We start from the raw sequence: 27,422 nt of genomic DNA on the forward strand, positions 1-27,422 counted from the left end.
CTGGGCTCTGCCTACCCGTGCAGTTTATTTCAACTCAGATGCTTTACATTTCGAATACTCTGAAAGGGAACAACTGAAATCACTTAATTGGTCATTGTGCTAACCTTTGGCTTTATCTCATTACAGGACGAAACACACTAGGATTTTCGGAGTATCCCTCTAGGCTGCTGATGGCCTGATAGACAAATGCACACTATTCCTGTCTGAGGATTAACCCTCATTCACCCAGGATCACTTCAGTGTCATCCTCCTGAGTCACAGCATGGGGATTACGGTGGACATGTTTCTCCTGGAACAAGATAACTTCCGAAGCACACCACAAATTAGATCTATAACCTTGCCTATCTGATCATTTTATTTTCATGTTGCAAATTGCTGTAAGTGCAAAGCAGACACAGAATGACAGGGGATACCTAGGATTTCACAAAAGCATTGTCCACTAGTCCATTTTCTTAGCTGAGGGAATCTGAAAATGCAAAATGAAAAGACCAAATGCTGAAGAAGGAAATAGGGTGTATCATCATCAAATTAAATTAGAAACTGAAAGACAGAGAGGGAAAGGAATAGCATATTTAGAAAAAAAAGAGGATAAGAGCTACAGTCTGGGAAAGTGAGAACAAAATATAAATTAAAAGAAAAAAATTACTCCTCCGAATTACATTCTGTTTCATTGTTCTCTTCAGTTTTCGTAGCTGAAAGGCATATTGAGACCATAAATCATCGAACTAACAACATCTTTATGGCGTGACTTACCAGCACTAAGTGGCTGTGGTGGGATCGATTGTACTGTATAAATCTGGCAATTTCAAAAGACATGAGGAAGTTCAAAATAAAGTCCTTCTATTAATTTGGTGAAAGCAAACATGGCGACAACCCAAAAGATCTCTTCCTCACCACGCACTGCTGCTGGAGGTTGGGGGAAGTGGTGTCGTAATAAAAAGAACAGACACCTCACCATTAGTTCTCCAGCAGTTTCTGGAGATAAAAATTCTCCATTCTTGATTGCTCCTTTGCTCCCCTTTGGTATGCTGTATTTTACTAGATATGACAATGCTATCATCCCTTCAACAGTTAAAATCAGCTGGAATGCCCTCTATCAAGACATGAACAAGAAAATGGCCATGAGGATTATGAAAGAAAAATTAAGGGAGTCTCTCTTCAAGGACTCCGACACCCTATAAGCTGGGGTGAGTTTCAAAACTCAGCAATTCTGGAATGATCAACTACAAGCAGGAATGTAATAGTATTGGTAAAGAAAGATTGCATAAAGATTCTGGAAGGTTATATAAAACAAATGTTTTGAAGTTTTATAAAGGATTATTCCCAAAAAATAAAACTATATTTCTAATTCCATTGAGCTCAGGTTCTCTTTTCAAATTTGATTTTGATCTTTGGACCAAGTGCTGGTACGAAGGATTAGAAGGATTAGGGGTCAGCCTGGACATGGGGCTAATGGGCCTGTTAGTGTGCTGCATGGCTCTATGACTCCATGGTTTTTCCTTCTATCACAAAATATTCTGTGTTGTTTCTCCTACATATAGACTGTTGCTCAAAACCAAATTTAAACTTTTCATCACATTAGTCTAATATTTTATCTACAAATACTGGAAATAATGGAAATTCTTGGTATAGCAATATTCAGAATGAAAACAATGAGCAGAGAACAGACAAGATGCACTTTCCTAAGATTGAACTGATTGGTATTTCTCATGTTTCCTTATTTCAAAGAAAAATGCCATTCAGCCTATCAAGTAAATGCTAGCTTTCCCATGTCCCATTCCCTTACAGCTTGCAGCCTGTTCTCTCTCAAATACTCATCAGCTCCTCTCCTACACCTACCTTCAAAAGGAGTAATCTACAGAAGCCAATTAAACTACAAGCAACTCTTTGGGACATGAGAAGAAACCAAAGCACCCAAAGGGACGATCACAGGAAGCACATTCAAATTCCACACAAACAACGTGAGATCAAGCTTGGACTAGAGTCACCGAAGTTGTGTGGCAGAAGCATTATTTACTGTGCTACCTTTAAAGAGTCAATGGTAGAAGATTCTCAAAATAGAGCATACAGGTTTAAGGTGAGAGGGGTAAGATTTAAAAGGGATCACAGGGGAAACTTTTTCACACAGAGGATGATGGATTTATGGCATGAACTACCAGAGGAAGTTGTTCAAGTGGGTGCAATTATAAGGTTTAAAGATGTTTATACATGTATATGGATAGGAAAGGTTCAGAGGAATATGGGACAAATGCAGGGAAATGAGACTAGGTCAAGCAGGCAACCCTATCAACAAAGACATGTTTGGCCAAAGGGTGTGTGATATAACTTTATCACTCTATAAATAGGAGCTCTGAACCTGGGGCCCACAGATGGTAGAGGTCATTTAATGGTAGGGGTCCATGAAATAAAAAAAGTTAGGACCACTTGCTCTATAACAATTTGGTTATGGGGCAGTGGTCTTGATATTGCTATTCAACTATAGAGACTGAGAAGTACAATGAAACAGTAGTGTAGTTACAAGGAGTAATTGCAAAGTTTCTAACATTTATGCTTACTAGTCTCCACATTAGGAAGAAGTATTGAATTAGATTGGAATGTGATGGCATCTGTTGTTGAAGAGCAGGCACTACTCCATGTTTTGATTCACAAGTACAAGATGGCCATTGGCAGCAGAGGTGGTAAAACGGTGCCCTCGCAGAATAGGTAACTGTCAGAGGCAGGCAGAGAACTGGATGAACGACAATCATTCTAAACCAATTGTGATGTGGAGACATGGCTTTTTCTAGTTGCCTCTTCTAATAAATTGTTAACAGTGACCAAGAAGGCTATTTTTTTTCGACAGATGTCACTAAGAACCTGATAATGATTTTCCATGAAATGGACACTCAATCCCAATCAACTGGGTTGCATGCAATAACTTATTTATAAAGAAGATAAATATAGAACAATATACAGCTGGTGAAGAGAGGGCAGTTACTTGACTGTAACACTATCTCATGAAGACATAAACTGCTAGAGCAATGTTCAAGCAATTAACAGAGTCATTAGATCACTCCTTGATTATGTTATGGCTCTGTCCCTGCCAGATGTTTCATTTATAAACAGTTCACTCCATCTGTAAAGGTTTAAGAATCAAGCTGGTAAAGGAGACAATAGCCTGTCATCTCGGGAACTCCGGAATGCACCCAGCCCAGCTGCTGAGATGACAGAATCTTCCATCTGCCACAGTAAGAACCCCACTAAAATTAGTCTTGTCATTCTTAATCCAGGGACTACTAGACAGCTTTACAGCACAAATTCTTCCACCAATAAAGCACTAATTTACACTAATTTGCTCAGGAAGGCTACTGATGCTTGTGTGGGAAATGAAATAATATTAGATTGGTGCAGCGCACTGCAGTTCAGATAAGAATAGACCAAGATTTATTTTGTTTTGCCAACAATAGGAACTTTACTTTGCATTTACCTTGACTTAGAACTTCTTGATGTGGCAATGCATGACATGTTCTGTTAAGATTCTGAGTACAAAGTTCACACAGAAAAAACTACATATAAAGAATCTTTATACATTTGAACTGATGTACGTGTCAGTAAAATCTCTGCTGGCTGCATGTAGCACAGCAGGAATCTCTTCATCAAGTTCCTGCTTGCTAGCTGAATATATCTTATTTCCTTTCTCCTATTAAGTATAAAATCAGGGGCTTGTGGTATATTTCACTAGCCATTCTATCCTCTTTGTCTAAATACAGACTCCTCAGCTATGAACATTAGGATGAAATTGTAAAGCCACTTATACTTACAGAAGGAATCTTCACCAGGGAGAGAAGCTTTCTTACCATGCAACTTAAAAGCATGGTATGTGTACTCTTCCATGTGTTAGGAATACATTAGTGAGTCAAATCCAAAGTAAGGTGTGCAAGAATATTACACTATGATTGTTAATAATTATGCATTTAAATTATCAACAGACAATCTTCGCAAATTTCCAAATTATTTCTCAAAATAGTGATGTTACATTTTAAGCCACAAAAATTATTTCTCTAAAACGTAAGTGTTGTAGTTAATGAATTTAGACACCTCTATTATACTAGTAATCAGGAAGTGCCTGTCTCTAGATGCTCATCAATGCAAGGGTTGCAAATTGCCAAATCCACAGTGAAGTGATCGTTCTATCATTGGTAAAGCAAAGAGATAAATATTCTTGATCGCCATCCACCGAGCCCCTGCTGATAAAACAGACAAAATCAACAACTGTGATGTCCTCCACAGTCAAAGCCACTTTAAGGAATTAGGCAATCCTACACCACAGAGAGAAACTCTGTCAGCTCTTTAAGAAGTACTATTCCAGACCCTCTCCCCAATCTTCCCCTGTGGCCTTGGAAATATATCCATTCCAAGTGTATGACCACAGAGAAATATAAAAAGAAACTTTTGATATGTTGTTCCCAGAATACAAGGCTTATGTCAGTTCAGAATACTTTCCTTTTTAAAGTACAAATTGGTAAAAGCCCAAAATGTTTAACATAGCTTCTCATACTTTTGAGCACACGTGGCTTTATCAGCAAGACTTGGTGAGCTCAGCTGCAAACTGCTTCTCAGTAATGTATACTGCATTACTGAACTAACTTTAGGCCAGATTTTGCACAGTGCAGTATTGATACATAGCCTCAACGTGTTACTGTGCTTCCACATTTTTCCAGCTTTTTATAGATCCTCTGTGTATTGGGTATGTCTGGTAATTTAATTTGCCTCCTATTTAACACACATAGCATTAGGCAACTAGTAATACAGGTTGTTTACTTCCCACAGCAAAACTCTGCTCTACCATGAACACTAGCCTCCCCACCATCGAAAAGGCAGTGCCACAAGAAGGTGGCATTCATCATGTAGGACCTCACAGCAGCCTGAAGGCGCACACTCAATGTTTTAGCAACAGCTTTGTCCCCTCTGCTATCAGATTTCTGAACAGTCCATAAAACCCTTGAATTCTACCTCAGCTTTTTATTCTCTTTGTGCACTACTTATTTATTCAATTATTTTTCTTCTATTTCTTATTGTAACCTCTGGTGATTTTTATGGTATTGCACTGTTCTGCTGCCACAAAACACCAAATTCCACAGGATGGGCCAGTGATAAAGTTGAGTCTGGTTTTGATTCAGTTTGGTTGAATGAAGAATCATTGGAAAAAGATGGCAGGGTGTCCTGTTCTTGTACACAGGGCAACCTGCTTATTTTGGACATCTTCCCAAATAGTACATCCCTTGATCAGAAACTTCATACTGGTCCATCTAAGTTACACCTCTATTAGCAACCTATTATTACAACACAGCAGATCTTCATGATGTGATAGGAAAATTCTTCACTGTCCATCAAACCATCTTTATTCCTATTTATGATGTGAATGAAACGTGATAAATATAAAGTTTTAAACAAAGTGCAATAAAGGTCACATCTTCTATTTAAGTTCACTTCCTCCACTGAAGTTCCTCATTGGTTCATCCCAAAACAGTCTCAGAAGCTAATCTTTAATTCTGGGAAACTGGGATAACCCTCCTGCATAGACAACACATGTAGATTTCCCAAGGATTACCAGATTGATAGCACTGACATTCAAGTTCAAGCTTAATTGTCATTCAACAATACACATGAATACAGCCAAATTAAACTGTGCTCCTCCGGGGCCAAGGTGCGAAACACATTACCAACAATCACCCACAACAGAAGACACATTTCGCACGTATAATACCAATAACAGCAAAACATACAGACAGACAAAGAACAAAAAATATTGCCCAAGTTCCAGAGTGCCACATCCTGTAGGTTCACGGGGCATGGAACGCTCTGCAAGAACAAGCATGCAGCAGTCCTCAACGCGCTAGTGCAGCTGCAGACAAATGCAGTCCAGCTTGTCTTCCGCTGAGCAAACATTGAGGCCGTGCCATCGGTCTTGCCACTGAACCAGTGGACCAGACCTGCAATATTCTACATTACCAATGTCCAACAGGGTCTTGTGATCACAAGAAAACTGTCCAAGACAATCATTTGCACTACTTGTTGGACCCCGCACCACCTCTGATGCTTACAGCTCCAACGTTATCAAGAAACTTGCTGACAGGGTAGATCTGCATTACTTGACATTCTAAATATCCGTCAGTGTCTTGCAATCATAAAAAAGGTGAAAAGAATGAACGATAACGGCTTTGGGTGGACCCAGATAGGCCCCTGCGACCCAGCTCGCCACCAACTTACAGGGGTGTTCACACCCCTGATGTAAAACACGCTGATGTCTTTGATTAACCCCTTCCCTCTCCAATCCTGCTGACTGGACCAGGCTCAAGATCAGCACACTGGATGCTCAGTAAGTTACAAATCTCAGTACTAGACTAACCAATGTATTTGTTAATGAAGTCATTGGGGGGAAAAAACTTAGAATCAGGATCAGATTCTTTAACAAAGAACTAACAATATCAATTACATCAGTACACACCTCCATGAAAATAGCTTGTGAGGCGCTCTACCTGGCTTCTTCGTCCCGCTACCTACAAAGGTGCATCTATTCCCAATATTGCTTGGGTTTGAAAACATCCTGTTTTCATTAAGGTGGTTATGAATACTGACTGTGTTCTCTTTTCTTTCCATTTACAGCTTTAGTGGGAAATGCAAACATTTCTTACTATTGCAAGTTAAATGTTTAAATATTGACTAAAAGCGATTGCTTACCAGTGTGGAAGAGGATGTGGAAGAATAACACCTGTCCTGATAATAACATTGGTATGAGTCATATCAAATCCTTGTGTCACTTTTAAGCAGTGCTCCTGAGCATGAATTGCAAATGTACAATTTCACACCACCTTTTATATTGATTACTAATGTTACACCAGTTCTCCTACAGTCTGATATAATACTGTGTTGATTTTGTGCAAATGCTGGTAGGTTACTGCAATGTCGCTGTGGACTCGCGTTATCTTGCAGCAAAAGTAAAGTTGCACCAAAAGATAATGTCAAAATCTGAATTTACATATAGTTACATCCTTACTTTCTTGTTCTCATTCTCCTCTGCCACTGATACATTTTCACATCCATAATCTCATCATCCCAGCTCCAATAAAGATGTTACCTTCTGCACCCATCTTATATTTTTTCTAACTAAATAGTAATCATTAAAATTCTTCAAACAAAATGGAACAGAAATGTGCATTTGATGAGTGTGTAACTGATTAATAAATGAACAAATACTCATTGTATTTCTCTTCCAGTGTTTGGTTCCCTTAACTTCAAAAGAACCAAATTTTGAAAGTGGAGTAAAAGACACAATAATTGGTGGATCATACATCTTGCAAATGGAATTGAGGGTGATTTTTATCTCTGCATTCTGTTGGACCTTTTCTCCCTGATTAACATCAGAAAGCATCCAGAAAATTACTTGTTTCATTTCTAGAGAGTCCGGGGTCATCATGTTAGGCTGATAACGCTCCAAGACCTCCTTTCTAACCTACCTTACCAAAAATAAAATTCAGCAATACAAATCACACTCAACTCTTGAAAAAGGGTCATTGATGAAAAGGTTTTGGGTTTCATTATAATGCATTAGAATGCTGAGGGAGTTACAGTTGTTGAGAGATAATTACTTCCTCTAGGCAGGAGCCAAGAAAAGGAAAATGAGTGATATTGTCAGGGCTAGGGTTCATGTTAAGCTTAGGGAAGGGTCATGACACAACATTTTAATGATGCTTATATAATTTTCAATGTAGAACTCTAATTTATTTTAGAGCGTATACTTTCTTTGTTACAGAAACAGCACGTCACTTGTACATCAAATATGCTTCCCTTTTATGACATTTTCTTACACCAATAATGTCATAGTTACTAAGGCCTTCATGGTTTCACGGTGAAAGGGAAATCTCTGAATGCAAGCATGTGCCACTGCCCCAGTGGAGTTGTGTCCTTGAGGAAGAAAGCAACAGCAATAATCGGTGGAAGCAACAAATGGTAGGTTCCTGCAAATGACCAATGGAAGAAAGGAATTGACTTCTTAAAGACAGAAAGAAGTAGGCAGTACGATACTCAGATAAATTCTTTCAGCTCCCAGTTACATTCCAAGAGTAAAACATTCTCATTTGACATATATGGGACTTTGCAGACTTGCCAATAACCTATTCTAATCACAGGAAAAAATATCCTAGATGACAAATAATAGAAAAAAAGACTTATAAATGTTGGTTAACAGGAAATCAATCATAACAGAACAACAACAGTCTGTTTAATTTTATTTATGGTGTCTTCCACTAGGTTTACTGGAGGTTTGAAGTGAAACAAAACATTGGGTTGACTAAAAACTCCCAAGGATTGCCTTCTCAAGTACTTGCTCATTACAAACACGCTTTAAGTTCCCACTGAAGTCAATGGGATAGAGAATAATAATCTGTGTCAAATGGACTGGCCATCCCTTTCTCTCCTGATGTGATCAGTTAAAATTGGACACAGCTCTGTAATTGAACTACAAATGGAGTTGGCAGAGAAACTCGAGGGTCATCGACCCATCGAGGGTCAGCACTATGACCTTTGGTACAAAAGCTTAATGGTGGCATCAACGCAGCCTCTGAACATACAGAAAAAGAATTTTATAGGCATTTTGTCAAACGTACACATAACTGGCTGGCTTGTCCTCACCGATCTACAAATGGCTCCCATTGAAATAACTTAAGATTTTACAGATCCCACTTTTTTTTTTCAAATTTCTCGTTAATTGCATTGCTGTCTACTTAGAAGATCTGCTCCAGGTTTATAATTCTTATAAGTGCTTTACCTGTCTCTTAATCATCTCCAAATGTAATTGGTTCAGTGTTGGTTACCTTAACTTCACAGCTATCAAGTCTCTGACATAGAGTCTGACTCTGTAGCTCAGAAGGGAAGGGGGAAGAAGAGGCGAGCTGTAGTAATAGGGGATTCTTTGGCTAAGGCAACAGAAAGGAGGTTCTGTGAACAAAAGCAAGATTTCCGGATGGTTTGTTGCCTCCCGGGTGCCAGGGTCAGGGAAATCTCAGAGTTCACAGCAATATTAAATGGGAAGGTGAAAAGCCAGATGTAGTGGTCCCCATTGGTACCACTGACATGGGTAGGATGGGTGTCGAGATCCTGCAAAGTGAGTTCAGGGAGTTAGGTGCTAAGTTAAAGGATTTAGCAGGGTTCTGATCTCAAGACTGCTACCCGTGCCATATGCTAGTGAGGCCAGAAATAAGAAGATCATACAGTTAACATGTGGCTAAGGAGTTGGTGAAGAGAGGGGTTCAGATTTTTGATTCATTGTACTCTGTTCCAGTGAAGGTGGGACCTGTACAGAAGGGACAGTTTGCACCTGAAATGGAGGGGGGGCTAATACCCTAGTGGGAAGGTTTGCTAGTGCTGCAAGGGGGTGTGGTTTTAAAGTAGAGTTGCAGGGGATGGGAACCAGAACAGATAGTAGAGTGGTTGTGGAGAAAGCTGTTGCTGAGCCTACATACATGTAGGGTTCTCAGATTATTATCTGTATGTTAACTGTATATATAACTGTATATATGGGCTGAGTGCGGGTAGGTGGGACTAGGTGAGATTAAGAGTTTGGCACGGACTAGGAGGGCCGAGATGGCCTGTTTCCGTGCTGTGATTGTTATATGATATATATATGATTATAAAATGGCTTCACTGTAGAACTATAATGAAATGGCTTCTTTGTGGGTAACTGATGAGGCAATACTCTGTTTAGTGGAATATTTAGGTTATAATTATTGATAATGGAGCAACTAACAATGGTAGCAATGCTGTTCTACCTGTATGTGTGGGAACCTGGAGTGAGTACGCGGGTTTCTTTTTTTCGGGAGGAGAACCAAAGAAGGAGGATGTGCTGGACGCACTCTGGTCAACCACCAAGGTTGGTCCCAAGCGGCGGGTCGAGGAGGTTGCAGAAGATCGAATAGTGGACCAAAGACTTCGATAATTGAGCTCCAACGGTTGTGCACGAATTGACTGAACTCTGATAAGTTTTGGCACCTTTTCTTCTCTGTTTTTAGACAAGATGGAGTGGGATTAAAGTGGGAGGGGTGGCATTAGTGATCAGGGAAAATGTCACTGCAGAGTTGTCAGGATGGCAGAGCTCATCTAGTGAGGCTTTATGGGTAAAACTGAAGAATAAGAAAGGTATGACCACATTAATAGGATTATATTATAGACCACTCAACAGTCTGGGGTATTTAAAGGAGCAAATTTGTAGAGAGATCATAGACTGTTGGAAGAAACATAAGGTTGTTATAGTAGGTGATCTTAACTTCTTATGTATTGACTGGGCCTCCCATGCTGTAAAAGGGCTAGATGGGAAAGATTTCATCAAATGTGTTCAGGAAACTTTCCCTAATCAGTACAGAGAAGACTCTACTAGAGAGAGTACGATACCAGTTCTCCTATTTAGGAATGAGACAGGACAAGTGACAGAAGTTTGAGTAGGGGAACACTTTGCATCTTGTGATCATAATGCCATGGGTTTCAAGATAATTATGGAAAAGGATAGGTCTAGTGCTCAAGTTGAGATTCTAAACTGGAGAAAGGCCAATTTTGACAGCATCAGAAAGGATCTGGAAAGTGGAGATTGAGACAGGTTGTTTTCTGACAAAGGTGTACTTTTTAAGTGGGAGGCCTTCAAAAGTGAAAATTTAAGAGTCCTGAGTTGTACGTTCCTCTAAGAATAAAAGGAAAGTATAACAGGTTTATGGAACCTTAGTTTTTGAGAGATATTGAGGCACTGGTTAAGGAAAAGAAAGTGGTATATAGCAGGTTTAGACAGGCAGAAACAAATGAGGTACTTCAGGAGTATAAGAAATGCAAAGGAACACTTAAGGAAATCAGGAGGGCTAAAAGAAGACAAGGTTGCTCTGGCAGATAAGGTGAAGAAGCTTACAGAGATACATTAAGAGGAAAAAGATAGCAAGGGACAAAATTGGTCCTCTGGAAGATCAGAGTGATAATCTATGTGTGGGGCCGAAAGAGATGGGGGCTATCTTAAATCTTTTTTTTGCATCTTTATTTACTTGGGAGATGGACATGGAGTCTATTGATGTAAGCCAATGCCGCAGCGAGGTCATGGACCCTATACAGATTACAGAGGAGGTGTTGCTGCCTTCAGGCAAACTAGGGTGGATAAATCCCCAGGGCCTGACAAAGTGTTCATGTGGAGCCTGTGGGAGGCTAACGTAGAAATTGCAGGGGCCCTAGCAGAGATATTTAAAACATCCTTAACTATGGGTGAGGTGCCAGAGGACCGGAGGATAGCCAATGTTGTTCCATTGTTTAAGAAAGGCTCTAAGAATAAGCCAGGAAATTATAGGTTAGTAAGCTGAACATTAGTAGTGGGCAAGTTATTGGAAGGTATTCTATATGAGTACTTGGATAGACAGGGACTGATTAGGGATAATCTACTTGGCTTTGTGTATGGTAACTCACGTCTAACCAGTCTTAAGGGTTTCTCAAGAACATTACCATGAATGTCGATGAAGGCAAGGCAGTAGATGGTGTCTACATGGACTTTAGCAAGTCCTTTGACAAGGTCCTGCATGGGAGATTAGTCAAGAAGGTTCAGTCACGTGACATTCAAGATGAGGTAGTAAATTGGATTAGACATTGGCTTCACAGAAGAAACCAGAGTGGTTGTAGATGATTGCCTCTCTGACTGGACCATTGCTGTTTGTCATATACATATCAATGGTTCAGATGATAATGTGGTAAACTGGATCAGCAAATTTATGGACGACACCAAGATTGGGGGCACAGTAGATAGTGAGGAAAACTATCAGAGCTTGCAGCAGGTTCTGGATCTGCTGGGGAAAATGGGCTGAAAAATGACAGATGGAATTTAATGCAGACAATTGCGAGGTGTTACACTTTGGGAAGACCAACCAGGGGAGGTCTTACCCAGTAAGCAACAGGGGTGTGGTAGAACAGAGGGATGTGAGAATGCAGATCCAGAATTCTGTGAAAGTTTAGATAGGGTCTTAAAGAAAGCACTTGGCACATTGCCCTTCATAAATCAATGTATTGAGTACAGGAGATGGGATGTTATGTTGAAATTGTATAAGATGTTGGTGAGGCCTAATTTGGAGTATTGTGTGTAGTTGTGGTCACCTACTTACAGGAAAAATATAAATAAGGTTAAAAGAGTCAGAGAAAATTTACAAGGACGTTGCTAGGAATTGAGGACCTGAGTTGTTGGGAAAGATGGAATATGCTATGACTTTATTCCCTTGAATATAAAAGACCAAGGGGAAATTTGACAGAGGTATACAAAATTATGAATGCAGATAAGGTAAATGCAAGCAGGCTTTTTCCACTGAGGTTGGGTGACACTACAACTAGAGGCCATGGGTTAACGAGAATATGAGGAAGAACTTCTTCACTCAAAAGTTGGTGAGAGTGTGGAACAATCTGCCAATACAAGTGGTGGATGAGGGTCAATTTAAAATTTAAGAGAAAATTGGAAAGGTACAAGGATGAGAGGGGTATGGAGGGCTATGATTCAGGTGCAAATTGATGGGACTTGGCAGATTAATTGTTTGGCACAGACTGGATGGGCTGAAGGGCCTGTTTCTGCACTGTAATGTTCCACAACTCTTCATTTCACGCAACACTATGGTCAAGAATCCACTTCTCTCCCTTACCCTCTCAATCTAAGGCAATCCTTAATATCTACCTTTCTGAACAAATTTTCCATCAGATGTCTTCACCTACCACATGGCTCAGTGCAGGTTTTGTTTTGAAAGCTTTTCTGAGGTAATTTGATTGCTTTTACTGAAAGATGCAATGTGGATAAAGTTCCTTTCGGAGTATTGTGTGAAGTTCTGGCCATCGTAATGTAGGAAGGATATGGAGGCTTTTTGAGAGGATGCAGAACAAGTTGTTACCTGGATTAGAGTATTAGTTGTTAAGAGGAGTTGGATAGGCTTGGATTGTTTTCTCTGGAGGGAAGGACATGATGGCTGACTGATGCACAGTACATAAAACTATGAGAGACATAGATAGTGTAGATGGACAGAGTTCTTTTCCAAAGTGTGAATGTCAAATACTATCGGCCATTGGTGTAGGATGAGGGGGAAAGTCTAAGCAAGATTTATGAGGCCAGTGATTAACACAGAGGGTGATAGGTGCCTGGAATGCACTTCTAGGGAGATGATAGAAGCAGATACAATAGAAACATTTTCAGAAGCACTTATACAGACACATGAACAGGCAATAATAGGTAGATATGAAGCTTGGCAGGTAAATGGGATTAGATTAAATTGGAATTACAGTCTGCCCAAACCTCAAGGGCTGACAGTCCTGTTCCTGTGTTGTATGTTCTACTTGCTCCTGTTTAGATGAAGAATAAAATTATAGGCATAATTGTGAATGGAACAATCAATGGCAAATTGGGTATCCACTGTAGACAAGTAATCAATTTGATGAAAGTCAGAATCAGAATCAGGTTTATTATCACCAGCATGTGACATGAAATTTGTTAACTCACAGCAAACAGTTCAATGCAATATATAACCTAGCAGAGAAAAAAAAATAAAATAAAAAATAGTAATAATAATAAATAAACAAGTAAATCAATTACGTGTACTAAATAGATTTTTAAAAACGTGCAAAAACAGAAATACTATATATTTAAAAAAGTGAGGTAGTGTCCAAAGCTTCAATGTCCATTTAGGAATCGGATGGCAGAGGGGAAGAAGCTGTTCCTGAATCACTGAGTGTGTGCCTTCAGGCTTCTGTACCTCCCACCTGATGGCAACAGTGAGTAATCAAATCTTATCTAATAAAAATACTGTAGAAATAAAAGGAGCTTTGATTTAACAACATGGAAGTGAAATTGAGATCCAGCAGGAGCACAAAGTGGGCACAGCACATCAACTGTGCTGAAATTTCTTGAACCCAATGAAAAGATAAACAAGTGAGGAGTACATTGAGGAGCAGATCTCCAACCTCATGACTGGTGCCCTGCCAAAGTCACCAATCTCATTAAATGGGATGCTCAGTTTATCAGCTGAGCATTTACTGGCTCACAACATTGGCTGGTAAAGTCACTTTTGCCTATCTCCCTTATTAGTTCAGGACACCTGCTGCTTTAATACCAAGCAATGTCCCAGGTTCAGTCAATCTCAAGTTAACAAATCTAAGCTGGAATCATGGTTGGTTATTTTCCTTGTTGGATAAGAAGGAGTGTGAATGATGATGCTCCCATAGTTGAACAACCCACCAGTATTTATCATGCTGATTTACAAATTACCAGTTTGGCCTAATGCCTTGTATAATCCATACCTCTCACACATAATTTATAACAGAACCAAGGCATGAAGCCAGCAGTCTAAACAGGTGTTGGATTCCACAAACCCTCCTCTTCTACTAATTTTTCTCATCCTATCCATACTATTTTCCATTCCTTTCACCCTTGTGTACTTATTCAGCTTCCCATTAAATGTACCGTTTGTATTTGTATCAGTGATTCCATGGACGGTGAGCCACATTCTAACCATTCTCTGGGAAAAGAAGTTCCTCGTGATTTCCTGCCCATTTTTATTATTGACCACATTGTATTAATTGACACTTACAGTCTCTCTATCCTCTGTCCCTACCTGTATACTGCAAGGCAGCAGAGACCACAGAGGGCCTCACTTGCAGCTCTGGACAAATTACATGGGCAACACATACACAACTGATTTCCCACTCCCATGTAAAAACTGTTTTATGTCTGTCATCTGACAGTGAGGCAATGTGAATCTATATTCTGGAATATAGCTCTCTACATTGTCAAGCGCATTTTCAATGAGCAAATAAGGACACTGACTGTTAAAAAAGCACTCCAGGACACAGCTGATCACATCACAGGTTTGTTCTACCAACCCAATTGGAATTACAAGTAATCTTAACCAGCCACCTCTGAATCTTCACTCCTCCAGAGAAGCAATTCCCATTCTGCTCAATATTTTCCTACTGGTTGGCATCTCTCAATTGTGTTATGACTGATCTATGGTACATGTCAGTGCCTTGAAACAGGCAGAATCTGATATTATGCTGAAGAAGATTATGTGATTCCATGCCAGCTCCCAGAAGCAGTGACCACAGAAGTCCCATACATTATCTCCTTATTTCCCTGTACCTCTGCAACCAATTCTCTCACACATAATCATCAACTCAGCTTCAAGTCTTTTTCCTAGTAGCCCACACTAAGAGGTAATTGTAGCAGCATATCTTTTAGGATGTGGAAGAAAACCTGAGGATTCAGAGAAAATCCAGAGAGAAAAGTATAGCATCCAAACAAGGTCAGGATTGAACCCAGACTCTTGGAGCTCTGAGGCAGCAGTACTAACCACTGCACCATTCTGCTACCCGAAGTTCAAGGGAAAGAAACTAAAGTACTATAGAAAACATTATGCTGATCAGAAACTCTGCGCGGAAGCCAGGTCATAACAACTTTGATAACTCCATATGAAGTCACAATTTTTCAGAATCAGCCAACCGCACAGAAAACTTGGAGCAAATGATTTTGATGCATGCCAGTGTCATTACTTCACAACTCAGAATTAGAAAAAAAAGACAATGCTTCCAAGAAAAAAGTAGGTAATAATTCAGGCAATTGTAAAGGGGTGTGTTGGTATATTAGTAGTTGTCAGAGGGAGCTCTCTGTTGCAGGATATACTGTTAGATAAAGAACTGGTCTCACAACAGAATGAAAGAGTGTAAGTCTGATTTTCTCCGTGCAGACTATAAGTATTATTTGTGATGGATTGCTAATTTCACCAACTCTAAACTTTCTCATATCTACACAAACTCACAATAGCAAGAAGGCTTCTTTATCAAGAGTCTCCATACCGATAAGCTCTACTACTTGAAAAGAACAGAACAGCAGTCACATAGGATTGTCACAGATTTCCCTGCAAACTGCACACTATCCTGCTTTATACATCTTTCTACTATCTTGGACCTCCCTATCCAGCAACATCATGGAAGTGCTTTCACCTCAAGAACCATGGTTATTGATGCCAACATCTATATTCCCCCCACCAGAAAATACTGATCAAAATCACACTGCAACTTAAACCAATCCTTCTGATACTTACTGGTCAGGAATCTTTGCCCGAGTATAAAAACAAAAATCCATTATTACAACACAGAAAAGCTTATAGCACAGGGGCCGTTCAGTCTAATGAGTCTTTGTTTGCTCTTTGCTGAAGCCATAATTAAACAAATGGACTCTCTGTAGTCTTGAATATTTATTTGTTTTCCTTCGTAATCTGCCTTCCCCTTAAAAGATCCAACATGCCTGCCTCAACTATATAAAGCAAAGCACTCAAAGCTCCAACACAACTTTTAAAATGATAATCTTTCAAATTTCTTAAACACACAAAATACCTTTCTCCAGTTAATCCTGCCAAAATTTCGCATAATTTTAAAAATCTTTATTAAATCTCTCCTTAATCTTCTTTGCTCCAGTGGAAACTGTATCTGTATATCAGGTCTTTCCTTGTGACTGAAGTCTCTTAATCTCTCCTTTCGACCTGGTGATCTTAGCCAAGCATTTCCCATGGTATTAATACCCTTCTCTAATGGGCCACCCAAGGCTGAACACTGTTCCGTTTACCATGGCGTTGCTTTACATACATTTGTTATTGCTCAGTTGCTTAATGTCCTGATATATAGTGTACAATATTTTACTGTAAAACATTCTATTTACTTTACTCGCACCTTCAGTCCTTAGCTCTCCCTGTATTCTACTGTTTTCCCTGTACGTTCACACTATTTAAACAGTAATGCAAATATTAGTAATAAAATCACATATAATCCTTAAACCCACAGTTTTATTAAGGTCTGACTGAACACATTGCTTATATGTTTTAAATACAGGAAGATCTTCTGCTCATATTATTAGGCACACTTAGGCTATAAACGTATGCTTTCTGGTCTACAAGCCATTGACCACACAGCTGCCAAACAGCTGTAGACTAATACTTATATTCTACATTTATCCCACAAGCCAAATTCCTCAATAATGAATAAAACTCACAATCCCATACACCATTCTGTCAGAGTTAACCAACATTATTAGCCAAAGTCTATAAGATTATGAGAGGTATAGATAAGATAGATAGTTAAAATATTTTCTTATGCTAGGGTCATCAGAAACAGGAGGACAGAATTTTGATGTGAAGGGTGGGAGATACAAAGAGGATCTCATGGGTTAACTCTTTTTACATAGAGTGTGGTTGTTATCTGGAATGTGCTGTCAGAGGAGGTGGGATCACATATAATTCTTACATTTTAGAGGTATATCGACAGGTACTCATTTAGGCAAGGCTAAGAAAGATATGGTCCTATCACAGACAATTGGGATTAGTGTCAATGAGCAAAAAGGTTAGCATAAGCGAGGAGGGCCAAAGGACATGCTTCTTTACCATACAACTCAATCACTCTAAAGGTGGTCAAAAGACAAGTAAATGTTAAAATTTATACAGATTATATACAAGATTGAATTTCAGTTTTGATATTTAGATGATATTTGCAGATCACATATGCTATGCCCTAGTTCACATTTAATCACATTGGCTGAAACAAATTAGATTATGCCCTTATATTCGTTCCCTTGCTACCTATTTTTTTTATCATGAAATGTTTAAATATATCCTCTGGTGAGAGAAGAAATTAAATTCAAAGCTCAAAGTCTAGGGCTTCAAAAAGCTCTCTCACTCTAAATTCAGAGCCAGCGTGGGACAAAGTACAGAATCAGGTGGAGGGTCTGACATTGCCTTTGGAATGAGCCCTCATACTTGACCTATGAGCAACATGAATATCTGTGTTTAAGAAGATCAGTGGTGGTGCACTGACTGCTGGAGATAGACTGCACAATGAACATTGGATGCAGACTAATTAGCTACTTATTACACAGCTTCAGACCAACAATCACATTTCTGAGCAACTCAATGGCATGTGATTTCAATTCATAGAAAGGGGAAGTAGCTGTGTGCATCTCCACAGCGATCAGATATGTTCATCCTCTTCTCACCTCTGTCTAATCAACTTATAAGGAAATGTAAGTTCATCAACTAAGAGTGGGCAACAAACTGTAATGGTTCATTCTCCTCCACGTGTGCCCTTGTCAGCCACAATCAGGTAAAAAAAATCTCAGAATCATTTGTACAGTCAAAAACAAAACAATTTTAAGGCTGGAAGACCAATACTGCCAACAGGTAAAAGAATACTTTCTTTTGTCGTCAGTTCTATCGAAATTCCAAATATCTCCAAACACAGGCATTGGTAATTTCACTAAAAAATGATGCCTGAGGAGCTCATCCTGCAATTATTCACGGCTCCCGTGAGATTGCTTTTCAGGACAAAGGCAAGACTACAGCTCAACATTCAGGCAGGATATCTTCACATCAAATTAGTTATTTTCTCCCTCCCTTCTTCCCTTTGGATTTCAAACTCAGAACATTCATAGCATTTGCTTTTTCCAAATGTCGTAATCAGTGGAGGAGGGATATAATCCTACTGACTTTTTTTTTATTCTTAACTTATTCATGGGCTGCCAGTAACTTAGTATGTCTAAGTTTAAGGTTGATAGAGTTTGGGTGTCACAGAAGAGAGAACAGTACAGATAGGCAAATGGATGAGAGGGGTTTGGAGGGATATGGTCCAGGGTGCAGGTGAGTAACAGTAGGCAGAAGATTCCTGCCTAGATAATTCCAAAGAAACCTTTGGCCCAGTTCCTGTGCTGTAGTACTCTGTGACTTGAAATTTTATGTTCTCACAACATACATCAGGAAAAACAACAGACCACTGAAAATAATCTGAGCAAAGCACTTCAGGATTGGACTAAGCATTCTGATCTATGCAGAAAAAGCTGTGAAGGTGGATGGAAGAGATTATTGTATGATATCTGGGGTCTTCTAGTCAACCATTGGTGAACAAAGTTTAAATTAAGAATTGCCAGAATTGAGATTATCACATTTTCTCCATTGAGAACTATGATTTTGAAATTAGGAAAATTACAGCATAGGAAAAGATCCTTTGGCCACATTGTCTGTGCCGACTATAACGTCAAGTTAAACTACGTATCTACCTACACCTGGTCTATATCCCTCAGGTCCCTGCCTGCCTATGTGTATAAATGCCTCTTAAATTTAGCAGGGAGGAGAAGTTACAGATTAGCAGGTTAATTGGTCACTTGGGTCTAATTGACTGGTGAGAAAGGCTGGAAGGGCCTGTTATTGCACTACTGTACATCTCTAAAATATATTTTTAAAAACCTCTGACTTAATACACCTTAATGACTTGGCCTCCAAAGCCCTCTGTGGCAACAAATTCCACAGGTCCACCACCCTCTTGGGCTGAAAAAAAATCCTCTTCATCTCAGCTTAAAGGAATGCCCATTTCTCCTACGATCCAATGTATTCTTCCCAGTGGAAATTTACAGCACTCCTTTGACCTAGATCCCAGCCTGAGTGCCAATAGTTGAGCACTTTCTGGCATTAATTACTGAATACGAATCAAGGAACGACCTTTGGGTTTGTCATTTCCCTGGAAATTTGGACTCTACTGTAGTACCCCACTTGGCTCAATACAAACCAGCAACTCAGCCACATATACTCATAGTTAACAGTGTCTCTGGTCGGGTCCTCAATGGACAGTATGCCTTCCAGTTGAGCCAGAGAAAACTATTTCCATTCTAATATCCAACCAAACTTGGTATGATCTATTTTAAAAGGACTAATTACTAGCAGTTCACAGACACAGTTTCAGTGGCTACATATTATCGCTTACAATACTGGTAAAAAAGCTTGTAGAGAGATTCTGGCAGATACCATATTGCCTGTAAATCTAAGAGCAGCAGTGTTACTTCCATCAACATTTCTGAAACAAATAAAGTAAAAACTTTCTTCTAGTGCAGCTGTTGCTGGAACTGTGTGTAGAATACAGAAGCAGGGAGCAGATTAAGCTAAATAAGTCTGGGATTGCTCTACAAAGAGCCAGCACAAATATGAGGGGCCAGATGACCTCTACACTACAATCATTCTATGATGATATCATTTGAAAGCTTGTAGGGTTGCAGGTGTTCTCAAAGACTGGAAGAGGTTTTTTTTGGTATTCAAAGGGTTTGAACTGTCAAGGGAATCGAAACACATAGTACAGTGCCAAAAAACAGGAAAGCACTAAGCGCTGACTCAAATATTGTGCCCTGTAAAACAATGCAAGGCCCTGACCGACACATATTGACATTGTAATGTGAAAGGAAGTCAAACTAGGGACATAATGAAAATACAAAGCAAGGAACAGCAGTGATGTATTTTAAGTTACTATATCTGACAGGGTTTATTCTAGAGGAAGTGCAGGGTGGAGTGGCTGGGCCTAGAGTCCTTGAACCAAAACAATAAATTGTTTCTTTGCAATAAGACCCTGACTTTTAAATTACATCTGCTGTCTCGTATGAGTGTCTGAAATAAAAACTGGCAATGCTGGAAATACTCAGCAAATCAGACACTGTCTGTCAAGTGGAAAATAGACTAATTCTTTCAGGTCCGTGCCTTTATAACAAAAGGTCATCAATCAGAAAAGTTTACTCTAGTCTACTGTTGCTATATATAAATAATTTGGATGAAAATGATTATGTAGATGAGTGGGTCAGTAAGTTTGCAGAAGACACAAAGATTAGTGGAGTAGTAGAGTGTAGATGTTTGTTACAGGATAAAGCAGAATATCGATCAAATGCACAGTGAAATGGTAGATAGAATTTAATTCAGTCAACTGTGAGATGTTGTACTTGGGAAGACATATGAGGAAAGTGGCAGGCACCTAAACAGCTTAACAATAGTACAGAGTGATCTTGGGGTCTGCCTTCAGAGTGCCCTAAAAATGGCCAGGCAAGTGGATAAGGTGGTAAAGAAGGCAAATGGAAAGCCTGGCATCACTGGTTGGAGCATTGAGTACAAGAGTAAGGAAATCATATTGCAATGGTAAAAAACTTGGTTAGACTCCACTTGGGAGTATTGTGTGCAATACTGGTCACCCCATTACAAAAAGGATATATAGGGCTTTGGAAAGAGTACAAAAGAGGTTTACCAGGATGCTCCCTGGATTAGAGGGTGTGACTATAATGAAAAGTTGGGCAAACTTTCTCTGTAGCATCAGAGGATGAGGAGATACTTGATAAAGGTTTATAACATTAAGAGGGGCAGAGGTAAGGTAGATAGTCAGAAACTTTTTCCCAGGGTCGAAAAGTCAAATAGGCAAAGGTCAGAGAGGAAAAGTTTAAAGATGATGTGTGGGGCAGGTTTTTTAAAAAGTGCTCCTTTTATTTTTATAGAGGCAAGGACCAACTATTGCACTGAGCAGGAAATTTTTATAAAGACAAAATTGCGCAACACTTTAATAAGACATTATATAAAAGAAAATTCTATCTGCGCGGCAACAAAGGCTATGTGTGCCTGAGCATTTCAGATACTGTGTGGCCATGCACCCGTGCAGCTTGAAGGGAACAGTGATGGTAGGTGCATGGGGCGGGCTGCCGGGGTGGTGGTGGAAGCAGATACAATAGAGGCATTCAATGGGCTTTTAGATAAACACATGAATAACAAGGAAAGAAGAGATATGGATCATGTGCAGGCACAGAAAAAATCTGTTTGATATTTGGTATTGTGTCTTGCACAAACATCATGGGGTGCATGACCTGTTCCTGTGCTATACCTTTCAGAATCAGGTTTATTACCACCGGCATGTGACGTGAAATTTGTTAACTTAGCAGCAGCAGTTCAATGCAATACATAATAATAAAAAAACAAAATAAAATAATATATTCATATATTGAATAGATTAAAAATTATGCAAAAAACAGAAATAATACATATTTTTTAAATGAGGTGGTGTCCAAGGGTTCGATGTCCATTTAGGAATCGGATGGCAGAGGGGAAGAAGCTGTTCCTGAATCACTGAGTGTGCCTTCAGGCTTCTGTACCTCCTACCTGATGGTAACAGTGCAAAAACGTTCTACACTCTATTCCCTAGATGCTACCTGATGATTATTCTCAGCATTTCCTGTTTTTTTAATTTCAGGTACCTAGTATCAGCGTTATTTTGCTCTTGCTTTCAAATGGACGCTTGCTTTTAAGTCAGTATTAAATACATGGTCAAAGAGAACAAATGGTCATTGGAATCCAATCCTAGCCTGAAAGTTAAAGGTACAAGACAGTATAAAAGCCTTTCAGATCTAATGAGCAATTTTCCTTCAGTGAGCGTGAAACGGAAGATACAGGTGGATATTGAACATTCTGACAGCCATGCATTCCAGAGCGCCAGCCATTGCATCTGAAATGCTCTGTGATTGTCAAGACACCCACTGTGTTACATGTATCAATGCAACAATTCACTTCTGCTATATTTGGCAAAACCTTAATGCTAAAATGCATACACTAACAAAAAGTAACAGTACAGATACTTTGTAATATTATGTAATACTTTGTATATGCTCTCATTACTACACATTCAAAATATTTATCAGATTAAAAATATTTATATATTTAGTAAATCATATATCATGATTAATATATGACATCCAGCAGTTAATTTGAGAATACATGTCATGAAAATGTGAGCACAATTCTATATTTCAGCAGGCTAGAGTCAACCTATCAATTAGTTTTCTGCTGCTATTAGAATATCTACAACATGAGTAACTTTACTTCTAAATCTGCCCCATGTGGAAACTTTGCTTTAAAGGTTAAAACACTTTAATGTCTGAAGGTCTTCATTAGTTATATCAGTTGAATAAAATTATGGCAATTTGGAAATACAATAAATGTCAGTGTGTCTCCCAGCTTTTTGTTTAGTTCCTTTCCTTCTCCATTAGGGATATGTACACTCTATAACAGGTGCAAGTCGAACAGATTGGAGGTTCCAATCAATTATAATTACAATTACCAATGCTCTCAGCACCACTCCCCCACCTCAAAGCCAACCGCCTACAATCTCATCTAAACCATTCAGCTGCATGCTCATCTCACAGAATTTCTGTGGGTTGAAGGAAAATTGTCCAGAATAATACATTCTGAATAATACAGTACCATCACAAAGTGCTAAAAAAAAAAGGCTCAAGGTGTCATATACAGCTCAGGGAACAAGCTCACTCTTGTCATCTCAGCAACTGGGACACATCTGGGGGAAAGAACAAGTCACTTAGTGCTGTTACAGGAAGGGGTGGTTAATAAGAAGTGCTATTCAGCCTGCAGTGGCCAGCTCCCTCTTCTTTCTCAGGATGCCCCCCCGTGCTTGAGGATGACTTTATTTCCACTCCAGTTTTGAAGAGGGAAAATGTCTGTGTGTGAATTCTATTAACATGGGGTTGCCGAGGGGCTCCACACAGAGGGGTCTTGGTCTAATGTCGAGGAGCGCGCGCGCACACACACACAAATATAAGTTTTTGTGCACCCTCTCTTTCTTGGTCTACCTCCCTCCTTTTGTTTTTCTCTTTATCATTCCGTCCCTCCTTCCTTACCTCTCCTGTTACATCCCACTCCCTATTAACGCTCTCCCTCTTCATTCAGCCTTTCATCTGAACTCCTTTCCCCTTTATTCACCACTAGCAGCTCACGCACCCCCCCCCCCCATTCAATCCTCCTCCTCTACAATCCTACCCCACTCACCGTGTATCCCCTTCATGCTCTCTCCCTCTCGTCTTATCTGGTGCGGGGCTTCAGATCAGAACTAATTCCTAGCACTAAAATGTGGGTGTTAGTTCTCACTTCACGCTCGGTGGATGCCAGCAGAAGAAAGAGTCAGAAGGGTGCACCGTATATACATCGAAGCGATTGATCATACGAGCTGGTCCAGCGGCAGACACCGGTCAAGCAAACTACATGAAGTTGTCTACATATTAATGGTTAACACACAATGAGACCGGCAGATTTCCGAGTCAAGTTAGAGAACATTTGACACTCTTTCTCGGACTAGAATGGAACGAGGTAACCGATTTCTCTTTTTGAAGCCACCTATATTTCTTGCGCCTCTGAGTTCTCCGTGTAACCAGTGTGATTAGATTTTTTTTTCATACAGCAATGACATCCCGTCTAACAGGGAATTGAGAGGTCTTCTTCCTATTTCTACAAATAAACAACCCAGCACAATGTTTGAAATCTACGTGCGTGTCAAATGTCTCCAGTTTGCTCCTCAATGATAAGCTGCTGGACTTGACGCCGCCGCTTTACAGATTTATTATTCGGGGCTTGACAATAAAGCAAGGTCCTCTTTTTGTTCTGTGTTTGGCGCGGTCACCGGTTGCACCTGTATTGCGCGGTGAAGGAAAACGGGAAGCAAGGAGACTGTCCCCACTGCTCTGCATCCTTTTATGTGGTGCGTTAGGGACTCCCTGCGTACAGCGGCAGGATAGCGCCCGATCCACTCTCTCAATGAGCAGCAACAAACTCCCTCCACGTTTCCACATTTAAGGACTGCTTCGGCCTCGCTCTAATCAAATGGGAGATGGTTTGGACCCTAGCAGCTTAGACCAGCAATCCTCATTTCCCCCTCCACTCCATGGCAAGCGCTCGGGAAAGCTTCGGACCAGTCACACACACACACACTGTATCATGCCAAGTTCTATTCTCCGTTTGCTGCACGCTGTTTTTATTCGTCACTTCTGCCTTGAAGTTTTAGCTTCGGATTAGGCTTTGACTGGAATCTCAAACGCCAGGTTTCAGATCTCAGCCTTTCACGCTACCCTGAGAGGGTGTCATATTTGGGGGAATCCCCAATCCTTATTTGAGACAATAAAATAAGCCGAAGGGCTGGTCGGTCCGATCCCGGAGCCTCTGCGAAATGATTCCACATTCTGGGTCCTGTGCCCCCTGTCCTGCCATTGTGGTTCATTTCTTCTGCTCTTTGCACCTCAGTCACGTCGACTGAAAGCCCCAAGAACCATATACAGTACTCCCGCTCAGGCCGTCAACTTTCAGTTGTCCTGACTGCTTCAGCAGCCGGGTACAGTTATATAGAACGGTATAAATTTTTTGTTGTTAAATGAGTGTGAGGGACACCACGCTTCAGTTATTTTTCGCCAGTAAGGTGCAGACAACCGACTCCACCAACATACTCTACCCATACCCGTGTCACCCCGGATCCTAAATGTCTTTATGTAAACCATTCTCCCCTCGTGTCTAACGTTATCTCGGATTCTGAAAGTACTTCCGTTTACAATTCCTTCCAGCGCTGCACTGAGTGTGGGATCGAGCTGTGAAAAAGTTCACTGTTATTTTCTACAAAGCTCCAACCCTCGTGACGCCTCTGTGCCGATCCCATGGGGGAGAGCCGTGATTAGCTGGAGAGACCCTGGTCCACGGACCTTCGGAAGCATCCAGTGCCATAATTTAGCACCACGCTTAAACAACGCCTCAGCGGACTGTAAATAACAACTTTTGTGGAGCAAAGCCGGCCAGGACTGAAACTTTGCCGCTGCTCAGAGTGCGAGGCGACAGCCGGTTGGTGAACGCGGGGCTGCGCCTGAGCCGAGGGCAGCAGGAATAAGTGTAAACAAGACCGACCGACACTCCCGCGCAAGCAAAGGGATCAAATAAAACGTCTCAATACACAACTAGAAAAAATCTTCGCCAGCTATAAACATAACTGACGTCTTGATGAAACACAAATCATAATAAGGTGGCGAGCCAGAGTTAGGAGTGTCACGACTCGGAGAACGATACAGGAGAATGTCGGGGCTTCGGTGGCCGGATTAAGTTTCCTTATGGGTAGGGAAGGGGTGTTTGGAGTTCAGAGAGTTGGGGTAGGTCGGACAAACCCGAGGCTTTAAGGTTATGACGGTAGGAAGCAAGGGAGTGTCCAGAACTGAAGATGGCAAGTCTCGAGACAAGGGGAAAAAACGGGGTCCCAGCAATGGAAGAGGAAGTGCCCGGACAGGGTCCCGGAAATAGGGGGCTGGGGAAGTCCCTGGACGGAGTCCCAGATATGGGCAAGAAGGGTAGGTTTGGGGTACGAGCGCCTTCAGAACGTGAGCAAGCCAAGCTGAGCCGCCGGATGAACTCACTGGGCACATTCTGGGTGCCCCGCTTACCTGCAATCGTCTGCCCTCCAACTCTTTGCAAAAGATTCAATCCAACCAGAAGGTAACTTAGAAACCGCTCCATCCTTCCCAGCGCAACTCCTCCAGAAAAAAAGAGCGGAACCCGCACAGTCGAGGGGTCCCAGACAACTCAGGAAGAGAGGCGGGGGTCCCAGAAACTGAACTGGGGTTCGCCGACACCCTGCAGGGGTCCCAGATACAAAGCCGAGCTCCCAGATTTGGACCCGGTGGTTTCCTTCCCTTCGCCGTTCTTTTCCAAGTTAAATTCCTCTCGTGTTGAGCTTTTTTCCACTACTTCGGGTTACTTGGCTCTGACAAGACTGGCCAGGAAAGCGCTGACGTCGGGGGGAGACGCGCGCGCCCGCCCGCTTCCAGTGGAGCGCGCGGGCTGCTCTGGGCTCCCGAGGCTGCGAGCGCGCACTGTCGTGGCTGGCTGCGGGCGCGACTCTGTATGACAGGCGGCGCTCGTCCCCGCATCTCTCTCTCTCTCACTCACATACCTCCCCTAATAAACCGACCGAGACAAGTAGGATAAGAGAAAATGCTAGAGAGAGAGAGTGTGTATGTGCAGCGGAAGAAGAGGGAGGGGTTGTGAAATGTGGAAGGAGAAGGAAAGGTGGGGTACAGAGAGTGAGAGGGGATAGGTAGTAAGATGGAGGGTTGGGTGGGGGACGGAGGTAGAGATGGGGAAGAGGTTTTGATAGAGGAGTGAGGCAAAAGGGAGTGAGAAGGAAAAGAGATAAGTGGACAGTAAAAATGGAGGGAAGATGGGTAAGAAAGAAGAGAGAGTTAGAAGATTAGCCCGTGGAAAGGAGCAGGAACAGAACTTGCTGAAGCAGCCTGATTCAGCTTAGAGCAGTTAGTATTTTCATCCCAAGGTAAGCTTGTTGAGTTCCACAGGGAACCAAGTACCTGCTGGAAATAGTTACATTCCAATTTATCTACCATGCTTGGTGTTTCTCTTCCTTTTAACAAAGTATGTTGAGTCCTCTGTAACAGGGGTCTTTAAATCTCCACTTGTGATGATGTTGGGGCCACTCCAACAGAAAAGCAGAAGCAAAAGGCAGATTCAAATATGGGGAATCATTCTGTTATTGTCCTTTCAAGACAGCCACTCCCCAACCCAGCATTATCTCCACTGACTACTGTACTGGTGAGGCTGAAGGCTTATTTGCCAGCACTGGGCTACAGTAATGCACTCACTCTCATAGTATAATACACTCTTTCAAGCAACAGATGTCTGTTTGGTTAATTACACAGCTATTTGTGTGTCTTTGGTGATGATTAGCAGTATTTTAAACCA

The 27,422-nt window shown here is 40.9% G+C and overlaps 1 protein-coding gene across 14 annotated transcripts in view; it reads right to left on the bottom strand.

The window, feature by feature from the left end:
- The window catches only part of LOC140728571 (receptor-type tyrosine-protein phosphatase mu-like), a 994,862-nt gene extending 968,388 nt beyond the window's left edge, over nt 1-26,474 (bottom strand). For 12 of the 14 annotated variants that reach the window (XM_073047621.1, XM_073047608.1, XM_073047590.1 and 9 more), the window contains exon 1: nt 26,111-26,473. In XM_073047621.1, the coding sequence (XP_072903722.1) occupies nt 26,111-26,183 (73 nt within the window). In that variant the 5' untranslated portion in view covers nt 26,184-26,473. Of the gene's footprint in view, nt 1-23,690; nt 23,725-26,110 lie in introns of those variants that run through there. The other 2 variants (XM_073047511.1, XM_073047557.1) reach the window with 2 other exon arrangements.
- Nucleotides 26,475-27,422: the final 948 nt, after the last annotated feature.

The sequence above is a fragment of the Hemitrygon akajei genome, chromosome 1, assembly GCF_048418815.1.
Source record: "Hemitrygon akajei chromosome 1, sHemAka1.3, whole genome shotgun sequence".
Classification (NCBI taxonomy): Eukaryota; Metazoa; Chordata; class Chondrichthyes; order Myliobatiformes; family Dasyatidae; genus Hemitrygon; species Hemitrygon akajei.